The sequence below is a fragment of the Exophiala oligosperma genome, assembly GCF_000835515.1.
Source record: "Exophiala oligosperma strain CBS 72588 unplaced genomic scaffold supercont1.1, whole genome shotgun sequence".
Classification (NCBI taxonomy): domain Eukaryota; kingdom Fungi; phylum Ascomycota; class Eurotiomycetes; order Chaetothyriales; family Herpotrichiellaceae; genus Exophiala; species Exophiala oligosperma.
The window spans coordinates 1,531,089-1,557,270 of record NW_015622818.1 but is presented as its reverse complement, the minus strand read 5'-3'; the positions used below and the strand labels follow the sequence as shown (position 1 = coordinate 1,557,270).

At 50.5% G+C, this 26,182-nt stretch overlaps 10 protein-coding genes across 10 annotated transcripts; 6 read left to right on the top strand and 4 right to left on the bottom strand.

Annotated features, from left to right (window-relative positions):
* Positions 1-683: 683 nt before the first annotated feature.
* Positions 684-3,332, top strand: PV06_00538 (uncharacterized protein; the record flags this gene model as incomplete). The annotated part of the gene is made up of 7 exons (XM_016401045.1): positions 684-760; positions 808-993; positions 1,045-1,385; positions 1,438-1,905; positions 1,964-2,090; positions 2,147-2,462; positions 2,524-3,332. 7 exons carry the CDS (start codon positions 684-686, stop codon positions 2,980-2,982), a joined length of 1,974 nt encoding a protein of 657 aa, XP_016268098.1. The 3' UTR covers positions 2,983-3,332.
* A 4-nt stretch (positions 3,333-3,336) lies between these two features.
* Positions 3,337-5,563, bottom strand: PV06_00537 (uncharacterized protein; the record flags this gene model as incomplete). Its single annotated transcript, XM_016401044.1, has 13 exons — positions 3,337-3,369; positions 3,424-3,509; positions 3,589-3,759; positions 3,819-4,042; positions 4,105-4,226; positions 4,288-4,410; positions 4,487-4,519; positions 4,583-4,752; positions 4,824-4,932; positions 4,999-5,062; positions 5,118-5,167; positions 5,233-5,505; positions 5,555-5,563. The coding sequence occupies 13 exons, from the start codon at positions 5,561-5,563 to the stop codon at positions 3,337-3,339; spliced, it is 1,467 nt and encodes a 488-aa protein (XP_016268097.1).
* A 502-nt stretch (positions 5,564-6,065) lies between these two features.
* On the top strand, positions 6,066-7,154 carry PV06_00536 (uncharacterized protein; the record flags this gene model as incomplete). Its single annotated transcript, XM_016401043.1, has 3 exons — positions 6,066-6,914; positions 6,989-7,035; positions 7,091-7,154. The coding sequence occupies 3 exons, from the start codon at positions 6,066-6,068 to the stop codon at positions 7,152-7,154; spliced, it is 960 nt and encodes a 319-aa protein (XP_016268096.1).
* A 1,156-nt stretch (positions 7,155-8,310) lies between these two features.
* PV06_00535 (uncharacterized protein) lies at positions 8,311-9,807 on the bottom strand (the record flags this gene model as incomplete). The annotated part of the gene is made up of 1 exon (XM_016401042.1): positions 8,311-9,807. One exon carries the CDS (start codon positions 9,805-9,807, stop codon positions 8,311-8,313), a length of 1,497 nt encoding a protein of 498 aa, XP_016268095.1.
* A 641-nt stretch (positions 9,808-10,448) lies between these two features.
* PV06_00534 (uncharacterized protein) lies at positions 10,449-11,803 on the top strand (the record flags this gene model as incomplete). The annotated part of the gene is made up of 3 exons (XM_016401041.1): positions 10,449-10,619; positions 10,692-10,934; positions 10,994-11,803. 3 exons carry the CDS (start codon positions 10,449-10,451, stop codon positions 11,801-11,803), a joined length of 1,224 nt encoding a protein of 407 aa, XP_016268094.1.
* On the bottom strand, positions 11,761-13,505 carry PV06_00533 (uncharacterized protein). Its single transcript, XM_016401040.1, has 3 exons — positions 13,061-13,505; positions 12,634-12,985; positions 11,761-12,555 (listed from the first exon to the last, which is right to left on the bottom strand). Exons 1-3 carry the CDS (start codon positions 13,432-13,434, stop codon positions 12,100-12,102), a joined length of 1,182 nt encoding a protein of 393 aa, XP_016268093.1. The 5' UTR covers positions 13,435-13,505; the 3' UTR covers positions 11,761-12,099.
* A 1,384-nt stretch (positions 13,506-14,889) lies between these two features.
* PV06_00532 (uncharacterized protein) lies at positions 14,890-17,344 on the bottom strand. Its single transcript, XM_016401039.1, has 2 exons — positions 17,237-17,344; positions 14,890-17,184 (listed from the first exon to the last, which is right to left on the bottom strand). The coding sequence occupies exons 1-2, from the start codon at positions 17,254-17,256 to the stop codon at positions 16,245-16,247; spliced, it is 960 nt and encodes a 319-aa protein (XP_016268092.1). The 5' UTR covers positions 17,257-17,344; the 3' UTR covers positions 14,890-16,244.
* A 435-nt stretch (positions 17,345-17,779) lies between these two features.
* PV06_00531 (uncharacterized protein) lies at positions 17,780-19,078 on the top strand. Its single transcript, XM_016401038.1, has one exon. The coding sequence runs from the start codon at positions 17,935-17,937 to the stop codon at positions 19,030-19,032; it is 1,098 nt and encodes a 365-aa protein (XP_016268091.1). The 5' UTR covers positions 17,780-17,934; the 3' UTR covers positions 19,033-19,078.
* Positions 19,079-19,626: 548 nt separating this feature from the next.
* PV06_00530 (uncharacterized protein) lies at positions 19,627-21,938 on the top strand (the record flags this gene model as incomplete). The annotated part of the gene is made up of 5 exons (XM_016401037.1): positions 19,627-19,760; positions 19,814-19,885; positions 20,085-20,612; positions 20,729-21,222; positions 21,346-21,938. The coding sequence occupies 5 exons, from the start codon at positions 19,627-19,629 to the stop codon at positions 21,936-21,938; spliced, it is 1,821 nt and encodes a 606-aa protein (XP_016268090.1).
* Positions 21,939-22,481: 543 nt separating this feature from the next.
* PV06_00529 (uncharacterized protein) lies at positions 22,482-24,624 on the top strand (the record flags this gene model as incomplete). The annotated part of the gene is made up of 1 exon (XM_016401036.1): positions 22,482-24,624. The coding sequence occupies one exon, from the start codon at positions 22,482-22,484 to the stop codon at positions 24,363-24,365; it is 1,884 nt and encodes a 627-aa protein (XP_016268089.1). The 3' UTR covers positions 24,366-24,624.
* Positions 24,625-26,182: the final 1,558 nt, after the last annotated feature.

Sequence of the window (26,182 nt, the reverse complement as noted above, 5' to 3'; positions counted from 1 at the left end):
AGAGAAAACACCTGATCGAGCTGTTGAGAAGGGTCAATAACGGCTTGGATATTCAATACAGTGACCCCAGGGCTGTACTGATTTCTGACTTCTGATTTTTCAGGTGAAAGTAGTTTTTCTGAGAGAACCCCGTAAATCATGGAGGGGGCGGCGAATGAAGGTGGCTCATCTTAAAGCAGCGGATTAGATGCCTCACGATTTGTTGCCAGATACAGGAATTAAGATATGCCGCTATAGCCATAGTCCGCGCTAAACGTATTCGGCCATTCAACCTCCTACGTTTCCAGCAAGTTGTACTCTTCGTGTTGTGTTATGCATCTGACCATACCATGTCGCCCCGGGATGAATCAGTGCGACTATGGAGAGTCAACAAAGTCCAAGTGATGCTCATGGAGCAGCATATTCTATATCCCGAACGAGACAAGCGTGTGAAAATTGCAGGTAGAGTAGAACTGACCGTCATGCGATGATCCAATCCTGAGGTGTATCCAGGCGCAAAAAGGCTCGCTGCCCCGGAGAACGTCCAAGGTGCTCAACATGCTTGAGACTTCATCAGCAGTGCCGCTACTCGTCGCGACCCGCAACACGAACACATGTACATGGTGTTCCCTCATTGGCTTTGGATGGGGTGGACAGTGCCGTGGTAAGCTCACCCTTGCCCAACATGGACACCGCACAACGATATGGTAACACCAAAAAAGAATCCTGGGCGCCTGGATGCAATTGAGGATAAGCTCGAACAAGTCTTCGCGCTACTCAGGTGCATGCGCTTCTCGGAGCCTTCTTCTCAACTAATCAGATCTTCAGAGCACCCGAGGTGGCGGCATGCCGAGGGAGCGAGGAGATTCAGAACTCTTCAACCAACGCGATCCGCTTACCTTCCGTCGTCAGTATACCTGCTCAAGCTGAGAGTGTTGCGGAGCTTCGGTCGGGGTATGCACAAAGCATATCAATTGAACCTAGCGACCACCTAAACCTTGCACCTTCTCAAAAGTATGTCAATTGCGCTGCCACACAAAGCTTGACGTGCCTGATGATTGACAGCAGTGGAATTGAGAGAACAATCCCAGCAGACATCATGCGTCAAGCAGTAAGGCTCTTCGAACGATACTTTATCTACCAACCTTATCCTCTTCTGTCTTGGATGAGCAGCCAGGAACGATTGCTGCCCGAAAACCTGCCTACCATGGTTCTTTATCCAATCCTTGCCTTATCACTTCGCACTATGGACCCTTCATCTCGGGCAGCTATCCCAGGTTGGCTCGAGATAATCAAATCTCTCTCAAGGGTCACGTTTGATCTTCTATGCAAGGCTTATTCTGCCGAGCAAACTGACATGGCCTATTTTCAATCACTCTGTCTTCAGGCTCAAGTCGATTTTGCATGTAAGCCCCCGTGGGATTCTCCGTGGTCGTCGTATCTGACAACATTTACAAGGCGGCAGCCCTGGCCGAGCCCAGGTACAAGTGGCCCTCGGCCTGCGACTTGCACAAGGGCTAGGCATGCTGGTCGCAGAGGACAGTGACCGGGCTCATGACGAAGAAGATATACTGCGTCGTGAAGTTGTGTGGACACTATTCATGATGGATCGTATCTTTATCGGGCAAAACATCAGCCGTCCTTGCATACCTGCATCATCATTTGATCTGTTCGTGTTCGAAAGGGGGCCTCTCTTACCGGAGAGATCTACTGGATTTAATTCCTTTGTCACCCTTAGAGAAATAATTCATCACCACAACAACAACAGAACATTCAGTTTGATGGCCGTCAACATCCATTTGCTCTCAATATGGGAAGATATGATGCGAGATGTGTTTGAAACTAGATCCGGAAGGACCGATACATTTTGGCACGACGGATCTTCCTGGTCCAAGATTCAATCCCGTCTATGGGAATATGAGATGCGTATGTCTTTCCATTTCACGTCGCAACAGATATGTTATCTAACCTTAACCGCCGCTAGTGGTACATCCTCACCGGTACACGAGCGTTGGATTTCCAACGCGTGTACGACAAGACCCGCTCACGAGATCCTACTTCTTGACCTGGCTGTTCTTTCAAGTGCTGTACTCTACGATCCAGTGTTGCTTGTATGACCCATCCCCGACAAGTGAATTGCTGATGAAGCTCTACTGATCTTGTTTAGAAACCATCCGTTCGTCCTGCTGATGAAGACGAGGCTCCTGCTACCGCGAGTTCCAGCAATGTTTCTTCAAAAGTCATTCGAGTATGCCATGACCAACTCAAAATGGGTCATCCGTCTTGTTGTCGAACTCGAGGAAGCAGGATTGTCATACCACGATCCATTTCTGGGTTACCTCCTCGGGATTGCAGCCACTATCCAACTGGAACAGACCGTTAGCAAGAAGCGACATGTTGCATCCAACGCAAGGAGGAATTTCGAGAAGGCACGCAGTTTTATACGACAGCTGTCAAGGCAGTGGCCAAACATGCTCAATCTTGTGAGTCGTCCTGCCAGTCGATGCTACCATTTTGCAAAGACTATTCTGACTCTTCCTGCAGTCCAATCTGCTCGACCAACTGACCGCTCGCCTCAGGCAGCGTCAGACAATGGATTATGTGGACGGCGAGTACGACGGCGCTGTGCCACCTTTGGGTGTTCGTGATGTTGCTCTTGAGCAGGAAGACATTGACTTGATGTGGAAGATCTTTGACTATGCTTCCGTTTCTGCAATTCCAACCGCATTGAGAGCAGGAGAAGGCCGTGAAAGTCTTGGAAGTACCTCATCTCCTACACCCCTCGCACAGGACGCCGAGCTGGGAGACATGCAACATTGGTCGGCTGGATCTCTTGACAATAGCGACATGCTCCGAGGAACAGAGGACGTCTACCTTGGCGCATCAGGCGATCTTGATTTTGGCCAGCCCTACAGCGATGAGTGGTCACTGTTTGGGAAGCCATGGTCTGCATATTTTCCCCCTGATGCGTCTCCATCAACACCAACATATCGCCCACACTAGCTTCGGCATTCTTGGGGATTTTCCGATGGGAATCTATTCCCTGAAGGCTACCAATTACTTTGCGCAAAGATGATTCAATTTCACATCGGCGAAACAAGCCAATGCCTCTGGATCACTTGACCCAAAAAGGAGTGTGAGTGCCCCAAAGATACAGCTAGGGTGTACGACCAAGTGGGTTTGTCAATTCAGAATTTATTTCTCGATATACCGTTGCTGTGTGTTAAACTTCCATTGAAAGACAACTTCGACCTGGACTTGGAAGTTGGCGCGGGAAGAACCGTCCAAGACCGGTCAATATTTGCATCCAACGCCACTCCGCACCTAGCGTTTGGCTTCTTTCCGGACGTTTACACCTTAATTATGCATGTCGCTGGGCATCTCAAGCACCTGAGCAAACAGTCAGCACGTCAATGTTCTCCATGCCATCAAGGGAGCTCTTACCGGGCCCAGGTAATGTCCCCTTTTCGCAATGAAATAGAAGCAGACGATCAAGACCCAGCATCCAACCACAATGACGGAGAGATAGTCTGTGTTGTTGTTAGACTCACATACACGCCGAGATGCACGAGTCGAAACCGCGATTCCGACTGGGTGGAGCACACATACTCATTGTTCCAACAGTGACGGGAAGAGTGACTGGAAAGCACAAAATAACTGTGCAAAAGATGACCAAGAAAGGTGCGAGTGCATTCAACGCCCAGCCGATTTTCCCCAACTTGAATGGCCGGGCTGGGAGTAGGTGGCGGCCACGAGTGGCTAGAATGGCTTGTGGGACGGCTTGTGATACGGTTAGACACGATTGAGAGCGATTGACGGTGCTCTGGTTGGGGGCGTACCATATGTGGTGAACAGCATAATGATGCTGGAGCCGACGATGGACTGAAACGCCACCACCGAGCCGATGTAGATGGCGCCGTAAGCAATGGCGAGGAATGAGGAGAGCAACGTCGCCCTGACTGGTGACTTGACCGTCTCATTCAGTTCACTAAAATATTTCGAAAAGGGCAAACCATTGTCTCGAGCAAAGGCCCACGCTGTGCGACCAGCGACGAGGATCCCACTGTTTCGCCGTTAGATGGATGTTCACGCCATGCAGCTCGCATTGAAGAGGTGTACGCATACGCAAGTTCGGAAAACATGATGCTCACAAAGATCAGACATGTCAATGCGATGGCGGCCGCTTTACTCCCAGTTGCCTGGTAGAAGATGGCCAATATTGGAACACCCGTCGGGCTTGTCACGATCTGCCAAGTCGGTTAGCGAGGTGTGAAATATCTCAAGACATCGAAAGCTGTCGACACGCACTTCATTTATATCAGTGATACAGAACAATAGTGCGATGAGGAAGAGAAATGCTGTGACTAAGCCCGTGGCGATGGCGCCAACCATGGCCCGAGGGACTTCTATCTCGGGATGCGGCATTTCTTCCTATCAGCCCAAGACTGTTAGTGAGGGAAGCGAGCGCAACGAGGGAGCGCAATCCGGTGGCCAGGTGCTAGCTTACTGAGAGATGCGTCGCTGCATCGATTCCTAGGAACTGAGTGTCCTCGTGTCAGTGCGACTGTCCACCATTCAACGAGTCTCGCACGGATCGACCAACATTGTAGGTAGAAAGCATCCATCCTATGACAAAGGCCGTGCCGCTACTGCTCCATCCGGACTCATTCGAGAAATTCCCGAAAACGAAACTGGCATTCCGGTAGGGTTCACCCGCATGCATGGCCACGGCTGTAATGAAACAGATGAAGAAGCAGCCGAGACTCCAGTATACTATTGCTCGAAAGAATCAGCAAATCTCCGCGCGCGGTACTGAAAGGGGGACAGAGGGGAAGGTTTGCTACAAGACATCGATGTCAAAAATGACATGATATCGTTGCCCCCGATCACGATGATCGTAGCGACGACAATGATGGCCACATATACCAGCCAGACCTGCCATGCTTTGGCTACCTGAAATGGGTGTGAGCAAATCGGAATCATGATTCATGCCTGGTGTGCGCCATGTAGCGAACTAACATAGTCGGGATGTGTCAAAATCGCCATTCCTACCACGAAGGATGCCAGAAACAGAGCCGCAGAACTTTCCCATCGAGTGTCAGCAAGGATACGTCCATCTTGCTTGAGCCAGCACGTACCTAATGATAAACCACCAAGCAATGAGGTTGCTCCAGCCAACGACGAAACTCTGTCGAGTGCTGGATCAGTATGTCTGTTTCATAGGTGGACCCGACCCGACCCGACGGTACTTACCAAGAACTTGCGGTGAGCCTCGCTGGCGAGGACATAAGTGTAATGGTATGGCCCCCCTGCTCCTGGAAATGCGGATGCCAACTCGGCCACACCGAGGCATAAGACAGTAGTAAAGATGGCTGCTGCCACGCAACCCCAGACGATGGTCACGGGCCCGCCCAATGCAATGGGAGCCAACATACTCCCAGCTTCGGCAACCCATGAGTTCAGAATGGCGAAGGCGATCCCGAGCGTGGCCAAGGTTCCAAACTGTTTTTTCATTTGCAAGGTGCTCTGTTTGCTGTCAGCGGAGAGACACAATGAGATCAGGGAACCAGCGGACTTGCCTCATATTGATGAGAGACTTGCAATTGCATCTCGCCCGCGCGAGTGCTGGATATCAATTCCAGCGGTGAGCCTTGCGCTCCCGCTCGGGGTTTGTTTTCTGATGATGGTGGGTTTTCGTGAGCCATTAGTCGTTGTGTTGCTGGCTTTGTGAGTGCAGCGAATTCGGTCGGGTAGTCTTCCTCTCTGTCATGAATAGTTTCCACGGAATTCAGACCGAACAAGTCAATGAAGGTGCATAATAGCCACGACTTCCCAAAACTATCTTTGACTGTTATGCTAGTCACGTAGACAACAACAACCCCGGATCGAGTTCGAGGTTGCCGACGGACCGTCTTCCGTCTCCCCTCCGTCGGCGTTGGGGCTCTCCTTGGATTGAAACTTTATCGCGTTTGACAGGAGGCCGGAGCGGGGGCTCCGTGTCGCTCATTCTCCCTGTGTCTATTCTTTCTCTTCAGAGACATGTCCGTACCGTTCTCGTAGAGGATTCGAGGCTCTTGTGCGACAACATGATGACCTCCTCCCTTTGGATCCTGCTCTCATGGCTACCGCTCTTGTTATGCCAGGACCACGGACAATCCACCTTTCAGCTTTTCGAGAAAGACATCTCATGGAAGGCAGCTTACAAAGCTCCGTGGCAGACTATGCCTTCACTTCCGCCGATGCCTGATCCCAAATTCAACGGCACTGCTCGTATCAATGACGTGGATTTGTGGTATGCCATGTACGGCGCGGAATTATTCAAAAGTCGATCTGCCGGCTACTCTCCAGTGGTGTTCCTCCATGGAGGCTTCGCGAACAGCGACTATTATGCTCACCAAATCAGGCATCTGGAACACGGGCCATACACGCTCATCACCGTTGATTCCCGAGCACAGGGTCGTTCCTCTGACGACCTGACTCGGCCTTTGACGTACGATGCCATGGCTGAAGATGTCATTGCCCTCATGGATTACCTGGAGGTTGACCGCTTCTCAACGGTCGGTTGGTCCGATGGGAGCTGTCTTTCATTCGATCTAGCTATGAATTACAGCCAGCGCATCGACCGTGTATTTGCCTTTGGTGGTACATACAGTTATGAGAACATCAATGCCACGGTCATGGAGACCGAGACTTTTTCAACGTACATGCGTTGGGTTCAAGATGACTTTAAGAGGCTTTCTCCGAGCTCCGGGACATTCGACGAGTTCGAGGAGCGAATGATGCAGATGTGGAGCTCAGAACCTGTGTGGACTGCTGAGTCGTTCCAAAAGGTGCCGTCGCTGTTCGATGATCCCGATGCTCCTATCATCTGGATCGTTGCCGGCGACTCGGAGGAAGCTGTGACGCGAACGACGCCTGGAAACTTGCACAGCTGGGTAAGACCATTGCATCTTGCTGGTTGTTACCTTGGTACTCTTGGAGATGGACGCTGACATACATCTGACTTCAGATCTGGGGTTCTTCTCTCGTCACCCTGCCATCAGTCAGCCACTTTGCGTAAGACATGTTCATGACACCCTGGAGGGGCCAACGTTACTGACTGTCAGGGCAGGATGTTTCAAGACCCCAAAACATTCAATATCCTCCTGGGACGACTCTTGGAGCTTGAGCGATGAGCACATTTCCAGGAAGTCTGGCGAAAACGACATCATTGCTTGTTAAAAACCAAGACATGCGGCCAGGTGCTAGGAAACGACCTACCTAGCTGAGACAAGGCTGAGGCACGTGATCCAATCTGCTCTGCTCTTATGTTGCTCTGTGTACCTAGGCAATAAGATGAGTTTTCCCTGACGTACGAATGCGAGATTCTCTACAGACTACAGGGTGTGAGCGATAGGTGCGTGATACTGAACGAGTAGCTAAAGTACCTCGTGGTCTCACGGCTGTCAAGTGCGCCTGTACGGACATAGGTGGCTTGAATAACTAAGTGATAAGTGCTAATGAGTGCCTATAATTATCAAGGACATCAACATAGCTATGACAGAGCGTTATAAAAGTGCAGCGCAGGTTTATATTACAACAGGAGTAAACGTGGAAGCACCAGGTGCGCACAGGGTTGGTCTGTAACAGTAACAATAACAAGCCTTGCACCGCCGTCACCGTGGCAAGTCCTCCTCGTTCCAAATTCAGGGCCGCAATGGTCCCGATTCCTCCACATCCGATCAACAAACAGTTGACTTTGCGCACTTTTGTGGCTTGCATGCTTTCTTTCGGCCGAATGAAATGGTCTCTGTGGCTACCTGTTGATATCTATAAACAGTTCTCAGATGAGATGTAAGTTCTCAGGGCGGGGGGGGCTCTCCACGATTGATCATAGCTCTTGGGCAGATGCCAACCGTGGCCCGACAGCGAGACCCATACGTACGCTTCTGTCATTCTTTTGAGCCCGCGGGATGCATCAGGAACATCTGCGAGGCTGGCATTCATGCCGCATTGTTTGAGCAAGTTGAGCCGGCCCCACCTGCCTTGTCCGTGTTGGCCAAAGCCGTTGCTTTACTTTCCTAAAGCGTCCGCGGGCACAAAGACGACGAGACGGCGCAAGGCTCTACGGTCGACCATTACGTCCAAATCTCCCAGCTCGATTACGAGTCGTTGACCGCAGTAATCATTATCAAGACGGCTCTCGAATGTAGCGTCCTAGATTCGCGGGGCACGCAGGTACAAGAGAAGCGGAAGCATGGCGTTGCGATTACTACAAACGGGAAATTTATCTTCAATGGGAGGGCACAGTGGACATCTGAAAACCACTGGCGCAAATCTCAATGCCAGGCACTAAATAAATTTGTAAGGGTTCATGATACCTTTGGGGTCAAAGAGCTTCTTGACTTGAGTCATCAAATCCAGCATCACCGCATCTTTACTGTAACCCACGTATGGCTTTTTGGCGAGTCCCAAACCGTGCTCGGCGCTGATACTGCCATTATGCTGCTGAGTCCAAGCGTAGATCCATGGCTCAAGACAGTTTTGGACGGAGTCGCTATACCGCCTGACGACGACATTCAGATGAATGTTCATGTCACCCATATGACCATAGCCGAGTACGCTCTCTACCGGAAAATCATCAGTGGCGCCCAATAGATTAGATGCCACCAGCTCTGCCTCCGTGGCTTTCACAACCTGGTAGAGATCCTTGTGGGGGATGGACAAGTCGTATTTGTAGGTGCCGCCGGCCTTGCTCAGAGCTTCCGCAATGCCTTCGCGCCAGTGCCACAAAGCTTTGACCTGAGAGACGTCCTGAGCAACGACTCCATCGGATACGATGCCCTCAGTCATTACGTGGTCGAGGAATCCTTCAAGCTTTTCATAGTCGTGATTAGCAATGCTCCCACTCGTCTCCACTAGACAGTAGAAATCATGTTGTGTTTCCAGGGGTCGCTTGAATTGAGTGGCTCGGTGGACATAGTCCTGACTGTGACTGTCCATCATCTCGAAGGCCGACAGCACCTCTCCAAGACGTAGCTTAGCCTCTTGAAACGCGGACTGAACGTGGTCATACGTAGGTAAGCCGAAGAAGGCAACATTCACCGCTTTCGGCTTCGGAGGGCAGACCAGGGACACACCAGTCACTATTCCGAGGGTACCTTCGCCACCGATGAACAGATGTTTGAGGTCATAGCCAGTGTTGTTCTTCCGTAGCCCCGAAAGATCGTTCACAACCGTGCCATTCGGGAGTACAGCCTCGATACCCAAGACATTTCCGTGCAGAGAACCGTAACGCAACAATCGAAGGCCGCCCGCATTTGTAGAGATGTTTCCTCCGACATGGCAGGAGCCTTTCGCACCTAAATCTAGTGGAAAAATGTGCTGTCGCTCGGCAAGGTACAAATCCGCGGTTTCCAAGACAACTCCAGCATCCACGGTTAATACCCCACTGACCTGATTGAAGTCTCGTATGCGTTTCATATTCGAGAGCGAGATGATGATCTCGTCAAATACAGGGACGCTACCACCCACCAAACCAGTGTTCCCTCCTTGGGGCACAACTGCGAGGTTGTTGTCGTTGCAATATGCCAAAATCTGACTGACTTGAGAGGTGTCGCGAGGTCTCAGTACCAGTTGAGAATTACCTTTGTACCTCCCCATCCAGTCTTCATTGAAGCCTGTGAGCTCCAAAGAGCCCTCAAGTGTGGTCCCATCCAGGACATCGGACGATCCCAGGGCCGATCGGAAGTAGTCGATATGCTCTGCCCTCAATCGCGCAAACCTGGCATCGCGTTCCAAGTGCCGCTTGCCTCCCGTAGACGCTGTGTGCGCCAGCCTATGAGCCATCTTGAAATTGAAAGGTGCTGACGGCTTCATCCTCCAAGCGGTGGTGCATGACCAAAGACGGGCTGTGCATGTTCGCCCACATGGTCTGCTCACTCTGCCAACACCCCATAGTCCTCCGCTCTTCGGAAGAGGCAGTATCATGTCTAATCGTGGCTTCAATGGACTCATTCTCTGATGCCAGTCTCCTTCAAATCACTCTAACAAAGACGAGCCTTTCAATCCCCATTCTAGACGAATTATGGTCAAAAGTACTGTAGGAAGTCTGCGAAAGCCTGAAAGCTTTGAAAGAAAATACAGTGCATTGTGTAAACTTTGGCATATGTGAGCGGTCTAAATTGGCAGGGCAGCTCCGGTGCTGGATGTGCGTACGGAGAAGTATTCAGGACGCATTGGTACGGATCTTGCACCGCTAGTCCTTCACATACCCATCTACTCCTCAGCCCAGTTCTAAATGTGACGGACTCGCAAGGGAAATCATCGTCAAGGGATGAATGTCCTATTGAATGAAATGACAAGATGATCCTTTGCATAGCTTACAATCTTTCTGTGTAAGCGGTCGTTTTGTGCTATCCATGGACGCTTTTCTCGGCCGGCTTCAACGAGATCAGGGCGAGCCTTCGTAGCCTTTGACGAGCGCGAGGATGGCCAACGGCGAATTCATCGCGTACGGCATCGCGTCCTCTGTTTGTGCACTTTTCATTCTTGAATTCGGAGCCGACAATTTTATCGACCACACCGCCATCGTTGCTGAACATATGGGGATTTTTCAGAGTGTCATGGGATTGCTGACTGCCAGCGCCGAATGGGAAGAGGTGGGTAGTAGCAAGTCACCCCCCTTCCACTTCCAAGTGGAAGCTTTTTGAGTCCCGACTCTCAAGGAAAAGCTCGCCGTTGTCGTGGTCTTCATAGCTCGCCATCGCTCCTCACTGGCGGTCCCCAACATCGTCGGGTCCTCGATATCCAACATCCTAGGTGCCTTCTCCCTCGGTCTCATATTCCACAAGGACGAAGGCCAGATTATCTTCGACGGAAGCTCAAATATCTACACTTTACTGTTACTCCTCCTGACTATACTGGTTGCCGGGTTGGGCGAATTCGCGACCACGACACGTGGAGAGTGGTTGGAGGTATAGCGATAGGGCTTTTCGTTGTGTATGTGATCTCGGTCACCTGGTCCACCACAAAGGAACGCATGACTGCACCGGAGCAGCTGTCCGATGGTGACAGTGACAGTGACAGTGACGGCGACAACGAGAACAGCACGAGTGAGGAAGGAGATCGTCCCACTTCCCACGATAATGCCAACGCTTCCATCGAGGGGACGATACGCCCCATACGAAGCGCCGCCCGTACAGTAATGCACGAATCTTCTACGAGTGCGAGTATCGGCGGTCCAGTCCAATCCACCACCGTCGTCGTCGTCGGTTCAGACGACCGATCATCCGACCACTCCACATCAGCCTCGAACTTGTTGGTAGAGGAACCGCAGACAACGCTCTCCTCGGTGTCCAGCGGCAACCACAATGACAGGCACAGCGTCACGTATCACGTTGGCTTCCTCGTGCTCGGCCTTCTCGCCATCCTCCTCAGCAGCTACGTCCTCTCCCACGCGGCGTCCAACCTGGTCGACGAGATCGGCATCTCCGACGTCCTCTTCGGCGTCGTCGTACTCTCCGTGGCCACGACGTTGCCGGGAAAGTTCGTCGCCGTCATGAGCGGATCCCGGGGCCACGCCGGCATCTTGGTCGCCAACACGGTGGCAAGCAACATCTTCCTCCTGAGCCTGTGCATGGGCGCCCTGTGGGTCAGCACCGGGGGTGCGTTCGATCAAGGTTCCGTCAACGCCTCGGAGCTGGGGACCATGTTTGCCTCCACGCTGGCCTTGACGTTCACCGTGTGGTTCGGAGCACGGTGGAGCCGATGCTTGGGCGTCACCATGCTGCTTGCGTACGTCGCGTTCTTGGTGTTGGAAGTCACCGTCGTCTATAAAGTGTGATCGGGTTGAAGAAGAGAGGGTTTAAAGGTGTGTACTGTAACACGGAAGAGAAAAAATGGCCATATCCTGCCAGGAAAATCAGAGATTGGCACATACACCTTTGGAATTTCGTTTCTTTTCTAGCTGTGCATATTATGTTTTCTTTTGGTACAAGAATTTCTTCTGCTTCGTCGTATCACCAGGCCAACTCACATGCTCCGGTGGTCCATGAACCTGATCCAGCAAGGGGGTTATATCCTCAGCTCGTACTTGACTGTGGTCTCAGTATCCAGCGAGGCTTTTCCGCATCGGCCCACTCAGCTCGTGTTGATCGTGGTCCGGTTCCATTCCTGGCCTTGAGGTGCCAAATCCTTGTGACCGAGCACTGGAAGTCCCTTGGACTGTAGTTCTCGCGCAATCACCTTCCACCGTCCAATCTCCTTTTCTTTATCCACTGGTGTTTCCCGTCTCGAGAGAACCATGACGTTCGGGCCTAATGGCCGAGGGACCTTTCTCTTGGGTTGCGGTGTGCTTGTTTCAACAGAGCTCTCGGTTTTGGTAATGTCCGTGAGAGTTTGGGGATCGGCATTCGCTTTGATATTCAAAGCTTTGGCTTGTTTGGCGATCAGAATCTCGGCCGTCTTTTGTGGTTTTGGTTTCGTGTTGTCGAGCAAACTGACGAATTCGGCCATGGATTTATTGCCTCGGACCACCGTGTTCAAGATCGGGTCGGGGACGGGCATGGAGATCAGACGGGAAAAGTGTTTGAGAATCTAAAAAGTGAAGTTAAGGTCAGTAAAAAGACACCCCCTTGTTCGCGTTATCGCAGAATGAGAACAGAAGATGCTCACAGTGAAGGTGGTCTTGCTAGTGAAATCAAACTTGGCAGCGTCCAATTGTTCTTTGATTTCTGAGATGGGGAGTTCGACGGCCTGGGCATCATCGGTGCTTCCCTTCACCGCATCACTCATGGACGATCCTAAGATGCCCTCAGGATCGTCGAGGTGCGAAATGGTTCCGGACGGCGAGAGCGCAATCTTGACTTTGTTGTATGCGTAGTTGAGTTTCAGATTTTCCAATTTGAGATCCTTTTCATGTGTCTTGAGTGTCTCATAAGCGAGGACGTCGACGACAGCGACGTAGAGCATGGCGAGAAGTTCGGTTCGGTTGGGAAACGTGGTGTCTGTGTCTCGGACCAGCCAGCTGGAGAATCATAACAGTGTCAATTACCATCCACAACGGGAGAACATCATATTACAGAGTAACTATGGCACTTACGGCTCGAATCGATCCTGTGGCTTTGCAGGAATATCCTTCCAGTGTCCTTGGTGTCCGACATGCTCCAACCCGTCCCACGTCTCCGCTTCCACGTAGGACTTGTCCTCGGCCAGCTCTTCCGACGAGACTGTGTTAGAGCATCTCGAGGAGGCGGTTGCGAAAAGCGCAGAACGCGAGGAGGCACGATGCACTTCCGTCTGCCATGTTTTACGACGTAGACCGTGAGAGGAGGAGGCCGAGTTTGAAATGGTCCGGTGTTGTCTCATGTTCAACTGAATGTGATTTCTGCAGGATCGACAAATGTATCTCGGTGGTGCTGCGGCTTTCGAGAAGCTGTCATACAGCGTTTGGGTCGTTCGACGTGAAGTGGCCATTATACAATTTAGACAAGACTGTCCTTGACACAAAGGTCGCAGACCGCAGGTATGTAGGACGTAAAGTAAGGATGGGCGTAGAGACAAGACTCGCTGCAACTCCTCGACCGAAATCTCATCGGAGCTCAACTTCGCGACGCCAAGATGTCACGTGCACTGCGTATCCCTGAGATATTCTGGAGTACTATCTTCATGGCCAAGTCCGAGAGACTGAAAGAATTCCATCGCTGTTATGCATGCAAACAGCAGGTCCATGGCGAAGAATAAATGCCATGGGACCTTACAATTACAACCGCAATGACTGAGTTCACTTGAACAAATTTGAATTTCTCCACGTTCCCACGTCACGGCTCAATCCAAGGGACTAAAGTATCGTCAATGCTTTCTCTCTCTTGCTTTACTGCAAGTGTATTCTGCAAATCCCAAACCTCTACGTCCGTCGTTCTTCTAGCCATCTCACTACTGTCCACAGATGTCACAAAAGATCTCGAATCCCTGAAAGAATCACGCGGCGTTAACAAGTTCCATATCCCTTTTGATGCAAAATTCAGGGTTGAACTTAGATAGGTAGGTCGTAGTTCGACTTACCAGATCCTTCCCAGGACTGTTTGTGCAATTACTCGACAAAGGCCACTTTTCCTCGATCGCCCACAGAGCGGAATCGGGCGAATGATCAAAGACGATGGGCACCAGAGGAGCTTTCCGGCGGTACAAGTCGATCGTATCTGTATCCCAGCACATTAGCACAAAATTTGGTAAAGACAGAATCCCCGTCCCCAAGATATGCAAAAGATGCCGTTATATGGAACTGTGCGATGAGCCTGACGTACCAGCAAATCGGAGCGTGAGGTTCTCCAAACGCGATCCACGAACACCGTATCCAATTCCAGTGCCGTCCCAACGTATGCCGTCCATTTGCGACGAAAGTACAGACAATGGCTGTTCGGGACCCATGAGGACAACTACCACCCCCATGACTGTCAGCAATGATGATGTCTTTTCGGCGCCGTCGTATGGTGGGAAGATTTGATGATCGATCGCACGCGAGACCAAGGAAATACGCATGGGGTAAGTTGGCACACGACATACCACGGACGTTGTATCCTGCTTTGACAATGTTGGCAGCATCGCCCCTGAGCGCAGCGTCGACGGCGGCTGGGTTGAAGCCTTGCGCCGTGACTAGTGGATGGTAAGGTGGTAGGCCACTGTGTGAAGGGTCAATGTTGCATCCAGACTTCGGGAGCGCAAGGTAGGGGGCAAAGACATACGTGAAGATGATGTCCAAGTCGCCGCAACCAGGCTTTGATGGTGCCCACGGCGGGGCAGCCAGGGTCGTGGTGACTGCGAGGCCGAGAGAGAGGATTGCCTTGAACGAGACCATCTTTTTTTGGTTGGAACCAACGAGAAATAGGTTAGTGGCAGATGTCTGAAGGGAGAAGAAGTGTCAAGTCTTCCTTCTGAGAAACGAATTGAGATTTCTCGCTCGTAAGAAGCAGGCAGGTCATCTATTTATCTCTTCTTCGAAGGCCATCTTGCAGACAACGATAGGAAATTATCTCTGCAACGCAATTGGCGGAGCACAGGTGCAAATTGAAGGTTCCGTCATGACCAAGCCACTAAAAAACTACTCATGTTCAATAACGAGGCATTGTATAGCGCACGTTGGCCGAGCCTGTTGTCGAAAACCCGCCTGTTACTACTCCGTAGGTACTTGGTATAACACAGGTCGCCAAGATGAGCCAGCCTTGCATGATGATGATGGAGACAACCGGGCTTCGGGAATCGGATGCCCGACTGAACAGACCACCCAGGCTAGCCGGAAGAAGTACCTGCCATGCCTTGACTAGGACCGCCCGGGGGTATTCAGCGCATTACTTTCCCATCGAGCAGGACTCTTTAGTGTACCTTGGGACCAGGCTTGTGGTACCTGCCGACGAGATCATCACCCATGCACGAGTATTGTACCTTGTATAAGACGCGATTGGCAATCTGCTGACAGATTGGATGGAACATCATCCAGTGCACATGGCGCAACGTCTGTTGTCCAATCGACGCCATCAAGCGCTATTTCCTCCTTAGTCCACAGGCACATTATGCGCGAGGTATGCTGTAGGAGATTATTTGCCAGATTAGGGTCATGTTAACTGCGCAATGGTTTCAAGAAGCTCAGCTGAGACGTGCGCCAAGTGTTATCAGAGGGCGACCAAGTACCGTAAACGGGTACTATCACCACGAAGCAAATATCGTGGTGACCAAGATCCCATGTTCAAGGAACTTGTAAGCCATTCTCTATTCCCAACTGGTCTCTGAATGCGAAAGGATTCATTCCGGCCCCGAAGAGGACCTGCCAAGTGTATTCGAATGCGTAGTGAGGGAGTTATTCTGCAAGTTGGCTGGCAAGATTAACTCTATGCAGGAATAACTTGGGTTTCAAATTCTCTCCGCCGTCACGTTGATGACGGCCACATTGTTCTCCCGTCAGAGATCATGCAGCTTCGCGCTGGAACTTTGGGAGTCTTCTCTAATGATGTACAAGCACTGAAGAGAGCCGTGGCTGTGAGTGATTGACTGGATATAAGTCGTTGCAGACCAAGTCGATGTTTCCTTTCCAGGAGCGAGATCTCATGAGATGACAAGTATATCGGAGGGGGCGCACAATCTTATGCAGGGTCTCCGTAACACCAGAGCATGAAGTTGTACATGTCGGGTACCTGCACTGGCGTCCGTCTCCTAGCCTGTGGTAGCAGGCGAAATAAGGCTGACCATGTACAGCGAGCTAAGTATAACAGAGAGAGATGCCGTTTTATCAATCACTGATGTCGTGCATTCGCCGGAATGGAAAATCCTCGGGTCATAAACTCGCCGTCTCTTGCTTTACGATCGGTACTCTTTGTATACAAAGAGCTGATGTTCTCGTTTTCGCGACGTCGCTTCTTTCTTGCTTCCTCTTCCTCGAGAACACGGGCGGTAAGACTTGCTGTCGCCGCGTTGCGAATTCCGCTTGAAGGTTTCGGCGTTGATGTCCCTGAATGTGGCGTCGCAGAGCGAGAATTCGTTGCAGCTGCAGCTTTGGTGTCCCCATTCGCTTTGACTTCTTTCGGACCTGAAGCATTCGTGATGTTTGGCTCGATCTTACTCTCCCCGTTCGCCTTCCGTTTCTTGCTCCCACTGGTTTTCTTCAAGGAATGAGACAAGCCTAGAGACTGTAAAGTATTCATACGTTCAATTACAAAAGCCTTGTCCTTTTCGGTGCTGGGTAGAATCGGTACAACGTCGCGTTCTTCGTACGGCGTGGCGCATTGGACGCATTTGCCATCGCTCTTCATGGCTTGAATGGCTTCTTGCGAAAAAGCGTGGCCGCATGGTACTAAGTAGACAGCCTTGACGTTGGGACCCAACTCCTTCGATGTCACCGGGCAAATCCATCTCTCTTCTTTCGTCTTTTCGTCATGCTCGACTTCAAACTGTACTTCCACCACGTCCTTCAAGGCTTTTATGCGTCCTTGGATGAACTTTTCGTACTCGCTCTTGTCCACGGAACTCGCTTCGGCAGGCAGGAGGAATTGAATGATGGCATCTTTATTGTAGAGGTCGCCTGCATAGTCTGAGACCACTGGTTTAATCAGAGGCTTGTTAGATACTGGGCATGTCGACCAACGGTGCGCAAGGTGTTCTTTCTGCTTGTCCTTGAGTTCAGTTGCGGTAGGATTGCGAGCCGCCTCTTTCACGAGTTCGCGGCGGGTGGGAATGCTGCGCCGAGTGAGCAAGTGTGTTGATACATGTCTGAAGATTGGATACTTACCTGCCTCCGTCATTGCCCATGTTCAGCGATATTAAACGGTCAGTTGGCAATTGTCACTTTGAAGGAAATCTACAGTACGAGCATCAAGTGCAGCGGCCTGTTAGAAACTGTGGGCAACAAGATGTCGCCCCCATCAGTCTGCAATACGGCGCCTAGTAAGCCCATAGCGCCCCGCCTGAGTTGCCTAAATCGACTCCCCCAAATTGGAGAGCGATTTGTACTCTCTGACTCCTGGGAGAACTTCGATCATGCCCTTATTCCGTACTGTATTCCGAGAGGGGACCTCGTGAACAGTCGCACGATGATCGCTACGGGTTTAAGCACTGATAAATTCAATCAGAACCTGAGGTCGACGATACGCAGCCCTGTGAAGGGATAAACGTTGTTTGACATCGCGTATTTACGCGGCACTATCCCAGTAACTCCGCCATTAGTCATGTCAACGGCGCTCAACTTTTGGTATAGACGACAAGTCTATGAATGTCATCAGAATAGGTTGATTGGTACGGAGTAGCACTATCTCTTTTTCTCCATCTTGAGCCCATGAACGTTGTCTCCTCTCTTACTCATACGAGCGCGGATGTAAGTAATGTGCGATGCCAACCTCGACGGATCTACTCTGTACTGAGCGAGCGACCCGGATAAATTGCCGATATCAACCGATGTTATCAGTTTCTCTCGATATATAAAAGCCAGTCATGTTTCGACCAAACCATCGATTGTTCTCTATCACTCGACAAACAATTATTCCCACGACAGTTACCAGCAGACACTCTTACTACTCTACTACAAATATGAAGGTTCTTTTGAGCGGAGGCTCAGGCTTCATCGCCGCCCACTGTGTCGACATCCTCCTCCAGCGCGGTCACGACGTAGTGTTCACTGTCCGTTCAGACGAGAAGGGCCAGAAGATTCTCAGCAACCACCCCGGAACTCCTGCCAGCAAGCTCAGCTATGTCATAGTCAAAGATATTGCTCAGGAGACTGCCTTTGATGAGGCTGTCAAGTCAGACCCTCCATTCGAAGCAGTCCTTCATACAGCTTCGCCTTTCCACTACAACGTCACCGATCCAAAGAAAGACTTACTTGATCCAGCCATTATCGGAACCACTGGAATACTGAAAGCTGTGAAGAAATCAGCTCCCTCAGTCAAGCGTGTGGTCATTACCTCGTCGTTCGCCGCTATCATCAACCCGGCCAAGCACCCCAAGATGTACTCGGAGGAAGTTTGGAATCCTATTACAGAGGAAGAGGCGATTCAGAATCCAGCAAATGCCTATCGAGCAAGCAAGACATTCGCCGAAAAGGCCGCTTGGGATTTTGTAGCCAAGGAGAAGCCCAATTTCGACCTTGCGACGATCAATCCACCGTTGGTCCTCGGCCCAGTTGTTCACTATCTAAACTCTTTGGATTCCATCAACACTTCGAATGAGCGCGTCCGAAACATGATTCAAGGCAAATTCAAGGACGGCCTTCCAGCGACCGGCATATTCATCTGGGTCGATGCCAGAGATGTGGCCCTGGCACATGTTAAAGCCATGGAGGTCCCCGAAGCTGGAGGAAACCGATTCTTGTGCACAGCAGGATATGTGTCCAATGGGGAAATTGCCAGCATAATGAAGAAGAACTTCCCAGCTCTGGCAGACAAGCTTCCCACAGACCTCAAGAGTGACAGGCCTGAGGATGTCTACGGCTTTGACAACTCGCGGAGCAAGAAGGTATTGGGTATTGAGTATCGAAAACTTGAGGACAGTGTGGTGGACACTGTGAACTCATTGCTAGCGGTCGGGGCTTGAGATTTGTAAAAGAGGACGTTGTATCTAGATATGCACCTAGGTAGACAATTGAATCAAATTGATACGTCCAGACATACTCCAGTGACTATGCGCGGTGCTGGGTCACCATGCCTGCAGATTCAATTGGTTGATTCCAGATGACCGCTGACCCTGTTCCTCCGCGGCTGTTAGTCGTATTCGTACCTGGTCTCACGAGGCCACTGCTTCTTATTTACCTAAGCAGCACATCAAAAAGGCGCAGAGTTCTTTGAATTGGGGCCCGCCACTTTTCCAATAGGACAAACCAGATCATATTTTCGATTGAGGCCGTTGCACAGTCCATGTCCATTGCCTTGACCAGAACGCCTCGCTTGAAATCGTCCCTGACAATAACTAAAAACTCTCAGACCCGCGTCACCCCTAGATCACACAAACTCCCCTTTAGGCAGTAATCGCCCGACGGATCCGGAGTCCGGAGTCCAATTTATGGTCCGTACTCCGTCCTTTCTACCTCCGTTCCCGTCGTACGTATTAATGCCGTGTGACTGGGAGACAGACGCCGGTCTGATCAAGTTCAAACCTTTCTGACTCTTCAAAGTCCCCAATCTAACGGAAATGGCGGCTACCTCTTGCTCTCCGGGTCCCTCTGACACTGTTGGGCTGAGAGCGAACCGAGCATGCAGAAATTGTGTCCAGATTAAGGCAAAATGTGTTCCCTTCCAGGGATCCGACATCTCCATATGCGAGAGGTAAGCCCTATATGCACCAATTTCTAGTCCAGACGCTTACACAACTTTACCAGATGTCATCGACTTGGTCGTCAGTGTACAACTCCTGCAGCCTTGCCTCGTAAGCGCGGGCGCAACAAGTCAACGTACGAGTTAATCCCATGACTGCGTTGCATTTCATTTGCCATTGCCTGACAGGACATTGTACTACAAGCATTTTTGGTCCAATGATCTACTATATTGTTGATCCTATATCGTGCTTCCTACATGGCCTTGTCAGGCAAGGTCAATATGGCCGACCAGCGATAGCTCCTATAACATGCTTCAATTGCTAACGGACACCAGGCGCGTGGCTGAGCTTGAAGAGAAAATCAACAAGTTAACGAATCTTTTGTCTGCCGACCAATTGCATCATGAGGAACCGAATCAACCAGATGCCACCAGGAATGATCAGTCACTGCCCACGCCACCATTATCAATCGGTCTCGATCCACGGCCTCTCCCGCCTGCCGGAAATGTCGACCAAAGGTGTAAGCCTGGCATTGATGAAGCTGCCGCTTTGCAGGCGGATATCAAGTCTATCTTCCGTACCGAGTTGCCACCTGTAGTAGAGGAAAGGCTTTTTAGTGATTTCCGAACAACCTTCAACCAATATTTTCCTTACGTCGTCATTCCACCTCAGGCAACGACTGCCGCAATTCGAAAAGAGAAACCGTTCCTCTTTCGGACTTGCGTCTCTGCAGCATGCCATACGGACCCTGTGATACAAAAGCAGGTAGCAGAAGAGCTGCTACGCTATATTGGCGAACGAATGCTGATCAGGTCGGAGAAGTCGCTTGATATCCTCCAGGGTTTGCTAGTATTCATTTCTTGGTGAGTCAATCAGTTCTACGGTTAATCGCATCAAGGGGAGCGCATAATGGAACACATATCCTTGCTCTTCCTAGACCATTCGACCAGAAACCCAAATAATGCTGATTTCTTGCAAGGTATCAATACTACAACAACTACAATCATCAGTTGATGAATTTGCTCCACCTTGCCTCCGCTATGGCCATCGATTTGGGTCTGAATCGACCGACATACTCGGGGCCATGGCCCCCAATTGGAATGGTAATTGATACCAGTCAACTCATCCATGGAAAACCGCTTTCCCCAGGGGTACAAACATCTGACGAGCGACGGGCACTCCTTGGACTTTACTTTTTCCAAGCGAGGTTATCTGCATGCTTTTCAACGGTCGATTTTATGCAGTGGTCGCAACACCTCGAGGATTGTTGTACCTCGCTACTCTCCTCCTGCGAATACCCTTCCGACGTTGAAGCCGTTCAGGGCGTCCGACTTACTCGACTTCTGGAACGATATTCACCTTATACGGGCGTAATAACCTTGAAGAACGTACCCATCAAAGCTTTCGTAGATTGCTTCCTGGAAGATTTACATCGCGTCAAGCAAGGATTCCCCGCCAGTCTTAGCAATGATCGTAAGTAAAGCACTACTAAGTCTTTTGGCCCACATTTCCAGAACTCCAATCTCGAACGCCTTTGCTTAACGCCAATCTCCAGATCGACCTACCGGCTTGAGTATTTGCTAATAAAGCTTGCAGCTGTCTTCCAAATGCAGATTTGTGATGCCGAATTGACAATATATGAGTCTGTTGCAGCGTCAGAGCAAGATACCCCACTTGAACGAGCTGAAGCGCTGCACGCCGCACTTGGAACTATTGACAACCTCATTAACAATTTCACAAGGGTGTCGGCAGGTTCAATACCTCATCTGCCGTTCCTCTCATGGATTCATATCCTCCATTGTTACATTGTCTTAGCGAAGCTTTCGTTCCTTGTTGTAGATGGCTGGGATCTACAATATGTTAGGACAGGACGCACCAACTTCCCGGCAATGATTTCTCGTATTGTGGAAGTACTTGAGGCTACAACACGATACAGTATGGGCGAAAAGCTGAGACCAAATGCTGTCTCTGCACGATACACTGTGTATGCGGAGAAGATGCGTTCATGTTTGAAATGGTACAACAATAAGCTCAAAGCAGAGACCGAATCGCAACAGTCATCTGTTGCTGATCTAGGCCCTGCTCTGCCAACGGTGGACTCTACATTTGAGGGCTTCTTCGAAGGCTTCGATGATAGTTTCTGGACGGATCCCAGCATGGACTGGGCGAGCGCAGGAGTACAGTCATGACAGAATTTAGCAATATGCGGTACTAGGATACATCTAGCTCAGTCTGGAGTCAACATCTGGGAGGGCATGAAGCCCTTATGGGATGGAAAACACGGACTTCAGGTATTCACTGTGTTTCGGTGGTCTCTCGTCTGTATGTCTATGGATGCACAGGCAGAAACCAGGTGCCTCATTCATACCGGGTGGTGCCTGCCCTGATGAGTTTGATGCACCGGTTTTTCAGCACTTTTTAACGATGATTTTCTGCTTCTAGCCAGGAATTCAACAAGCCAGTTCTCAAAGCTCACAAAATTGCACAAATCCTTGACTGTGGTCATACTAGTATGGTATGATCTGATCCACATTCAAGCGGGACGGAGGAATCGTATCCTTCATCCGGAACCTTGAAAGACGCCCGGCTCCGTACCCGACTATACGGAGATACCGCTAAGGTGATAATCCACCAGCAATAAACAGTCAAAGAGATCTTCTTCTTATTTCTGTCAGTTCCAGACTCAAGTCAAATCAAATGCGACCGAGACTCTTCTCAATCAGACAGCAAACATGGAGAAACATGGCGGCACCTCTGCCGACGGCTCGAGGCCAGTCCAACCACCACCTACGCCTCTCCCTACACCTATTCCCGAGGCGACTGTCACGACAGGAATGTCACGCAAAGAAGAGGACGATGTCCCAGCAGAATATGACGAGGAGCCAGAATATCTCGGTCCACGGGCGTTGACCGTTCTCATGAGCGCCATCTTGCTTGTCGTCATCATCCTCACCCTCGACCAATCTATACTAGCTACTGCCATACCCAAAATAACGGACCAGTTCCATACCATCGCCGACATAGGATGGTATGCTGCTGCCTACTTGATCTGCAATGCCTCCCTACAACCTCTGACGGGAAAAGTGTACACCTACTTCTCACTCCGTTATGCCTTCCTCAGCTTCGTCTTTGTTTTCGAGTTAGGTTCCCTCCTATGTGGGGTGGCTCAGTCCAGCACAATGCTCGTCATCGGTCGAGCTGTGGCAGGAATGGGCGGCTCAGGTATACAAAACGGTGCCCTTACGATGGTGGCTGTCGCGGCACCACCCTCACAGCGGCCGACATTGATGGGCGTAATCATGGCCATGGCTGGAGCAGGACAACTCATTGCCCCCCTCATCGGTGGTGCTCTCACTCAACATGCAACGTGGAGGTGGTGCTTCTACTTGAACTTGCCAATCGGTGGCATCGTACTCGCCGTCATGGCATGCATTCAGTTGCCAGCATATAAGAACCGAAAAGCAAGTTGGACATTTCGCGACGTCGTCCGCGATTTTGACATTACAGGTTTCATAATCTTCGCACCAGCCTGTGTCATGCTCTTGCTTGCCCTTGAATGGGGTGGTTCGACATACCCATGGTCCTCGGCGAAGATCATCGGGCTTTTTGTTGGCTCCGCCGGTACATTTGTTGCTTTCTTCATCTGGGAATACATCCACGGCGAGAATGCCATGATTCCACTGACGCTGATGACCATGCGCGTGGTGTACAGCAGCATGTTGGCCACATTCTTCCAGTTTGGCGGTCTTCTTATTTTTTCTTACTACCTGCCTCTATGGTTTCAGGTTATCAAACACGCCAGCCCAACCCTGAGTGCTGTATACATCCTGCCGACATTCGTGTCACAGATAGTGTCAGCGATATTGATCGGTGTACTTGTTTCGCGTGTCGGCTATGTCGCGCCACCGACAGTCGTGGGCTCCATCCTAGCAGCACTGTCATCAGGGTTGATGAGCACCTTCAAAGTCAGTACCGGGACTGGGACTTGGATAGGATATCAGATCATCAACGGCGTGGGTCGAGGTATGGCCATCTCTCTGCCTATCCAGGCTGCACAATCCGTGGTGAAGCCAGACATGGTACCAACAATCACGGCCTTGATCGCCTGGTCTCAAACATTCGGCGGTGCAATCTTCATCGGCCTTGCGCAGACGGCATTTATCAATCTTTTGAAGAGTGCACTGAGTACCCGCGCACCAGGTGTGGACGCAAACGTGGTCATTGCCGCTGGTGCAACAGACTATCTTGCCCAACTTGCCGCAAAAGGCGATTTGGCAACGAGACGCGGAGTTTTGCTGGCCTACAATGAAGCCATCACGAAGACATTCTATCTGGCATTAGGATGTACGCTTGCTGCAGCCGTTGCCAGTGTGGGTATCTGGAAGACGAGAGTCGAAAGAAAAAAGAAGCCTGTCAAGGATGACCCGGAGGGAGCGGGTGAAGAGTCAGGAGCGAAGGAGGACATCGCCTCCGATGCTGTTAACAAACCCGACGGGGAGAAAACTCATCGCTATTCTAACAGCAGCCAGAAACCATCACCACACAGTAACGAGCTTGACGGACCGGTCGAGACAGATGTGTCCGAGGTAACAGGAGCAGTCGCTGCCCAAAAATAAATATTACAAAACAGGAGATGGATGGGGTTTTGTTTTAACATTTCGGCGTTTTCTAGAATTGATCGATTGAGCGTTGATTGTCGTTGGAAGTAAAGGTGGATCAATGTCTGCATACAATTTAACAAGCTTGGGATGGGTATCAACGGTCGATATTCTGTACTCTCGCACAGTCGAGATGTTTGTTTTCTATGTAATAAAGGGATCAGGGATAAGACACTAGATTGTATTGAGTCTAAAATATTCATAGAGTGGTGTAGAGTACAATTGAGTATCATAAAACATGGGTTTTGCCCGTGTATCTTCACGGTGTATACAAGAACTGTGAACGGGATCTCCTAATCACACGTTGCCAAAGTAGAAAGGATGATAACTTGGTATGGAAAAACTCGACAAGAATTCCAAAAAAGAATTCCGTTCTCTTTTTGGGGGCTGTTTTTCTCAAATGTCAATGTCCTCGCCCTCGACCCATCTCTTACACTGCCAATACAACAAGTCGTGCTTGTCTCCGCAAGCCTGGCTCCCTCCGTCGACACCATTCTCGCGTCTGTGGCCCGGCATGTCTAGCAATACCTGGACCCCCATTGTCTTTTCCTGACAATAAGCGAGGTACCTGTACCCGGACGGGAATTTCTTCAACTCTTCTTCGTCTAGGGCAGGAATCTTGTTTGGGTTGACGGGGATGAGTTTGTCCTATTATTTACGCACCAACAAAATTTCAGTCGTTAGCCAAGGTCACCGTATTAACTCTGTATAGTCTGTACCCCGTGATGGTCCAATACAGCAACAGTCGTTGGATGTTCAAAAGGGGGAATTTTGCGGCATTACCTTTTCATACCAATGCCTGACGTACCGAGCACGCCATTCCCCTTTCCCTCCTTCTCGGTTGGGGGTGGTCTCGATCTTGATCCAGAAGAAACAAAACCGACAATCGCTCTCGGCGTCGACCTCGCACCCGTCGAGGTCGAACCTTTGCGTGATGGTGGCCTTCATCTTGGTCACGGCTCGGGTCGCATCAAGATTGATGTCCGTCGTGATGCCGTGACAACGGTGCATGATGAAGGCTCCATTGTCCATGCCCCTTTGTGAGGCCTCGATGAAGTCGAGATGGTGAGTGCGGCCGGTCCACGTAGTGTAGATGTGAGCGTCCGGGTGGAAGATTGATTTTAAATTCTCCCATTCACAAGCGTCCCTAAGAAGACCCCGGCCGAGGGTCGACTCGTGTCAGACAGGGTACCTAGATACAGTCTCGTTTTTTTGTTGTACATGCATAAATACATCTCTCTCTATTGACTTACCTATACGCTGGCCAACCTTCGGCAAGTTCTCTTAACTTATAACGTTCAAGAACCAAATTCTCCGGTCCATTGTTTCGTATAGCTTTGTCAGGTCGGGATCCTGAAGGTAGGGAATGTAGGTCTGGCATGATTTCTTGTTAATGTTGTACAGAAATACCAACGATGCAGTTAAAATCGAAGCACAGAGAGAAAAGGGAAAAGGGAAGGAATGATGAATAATGTTGGTTTGATCGTATGCGTATGTAGATGGGTCTTCAAGTCTGAGCGACGCTTTTTCGGAATAATTCTTTTCCGGCCTTTATCCTTTCCGCGAGGCTGTGCCCCGTAAGGAAGAAAGGGTTACTTGCTCTAAGCCAGGCAAAACTCTCACAAACATTCCTTCGCGGGGTCGATTGAGACCTTTCCTTTCCTGAGGCTTTCCGGAATGGGATTCGCTCGGCTCATGATTCGGCACATGGGCACCAGACAATCATCATCTTGAGACGCGAGACGACGCGTGTCTGTTTCCAACTTTTATCAACA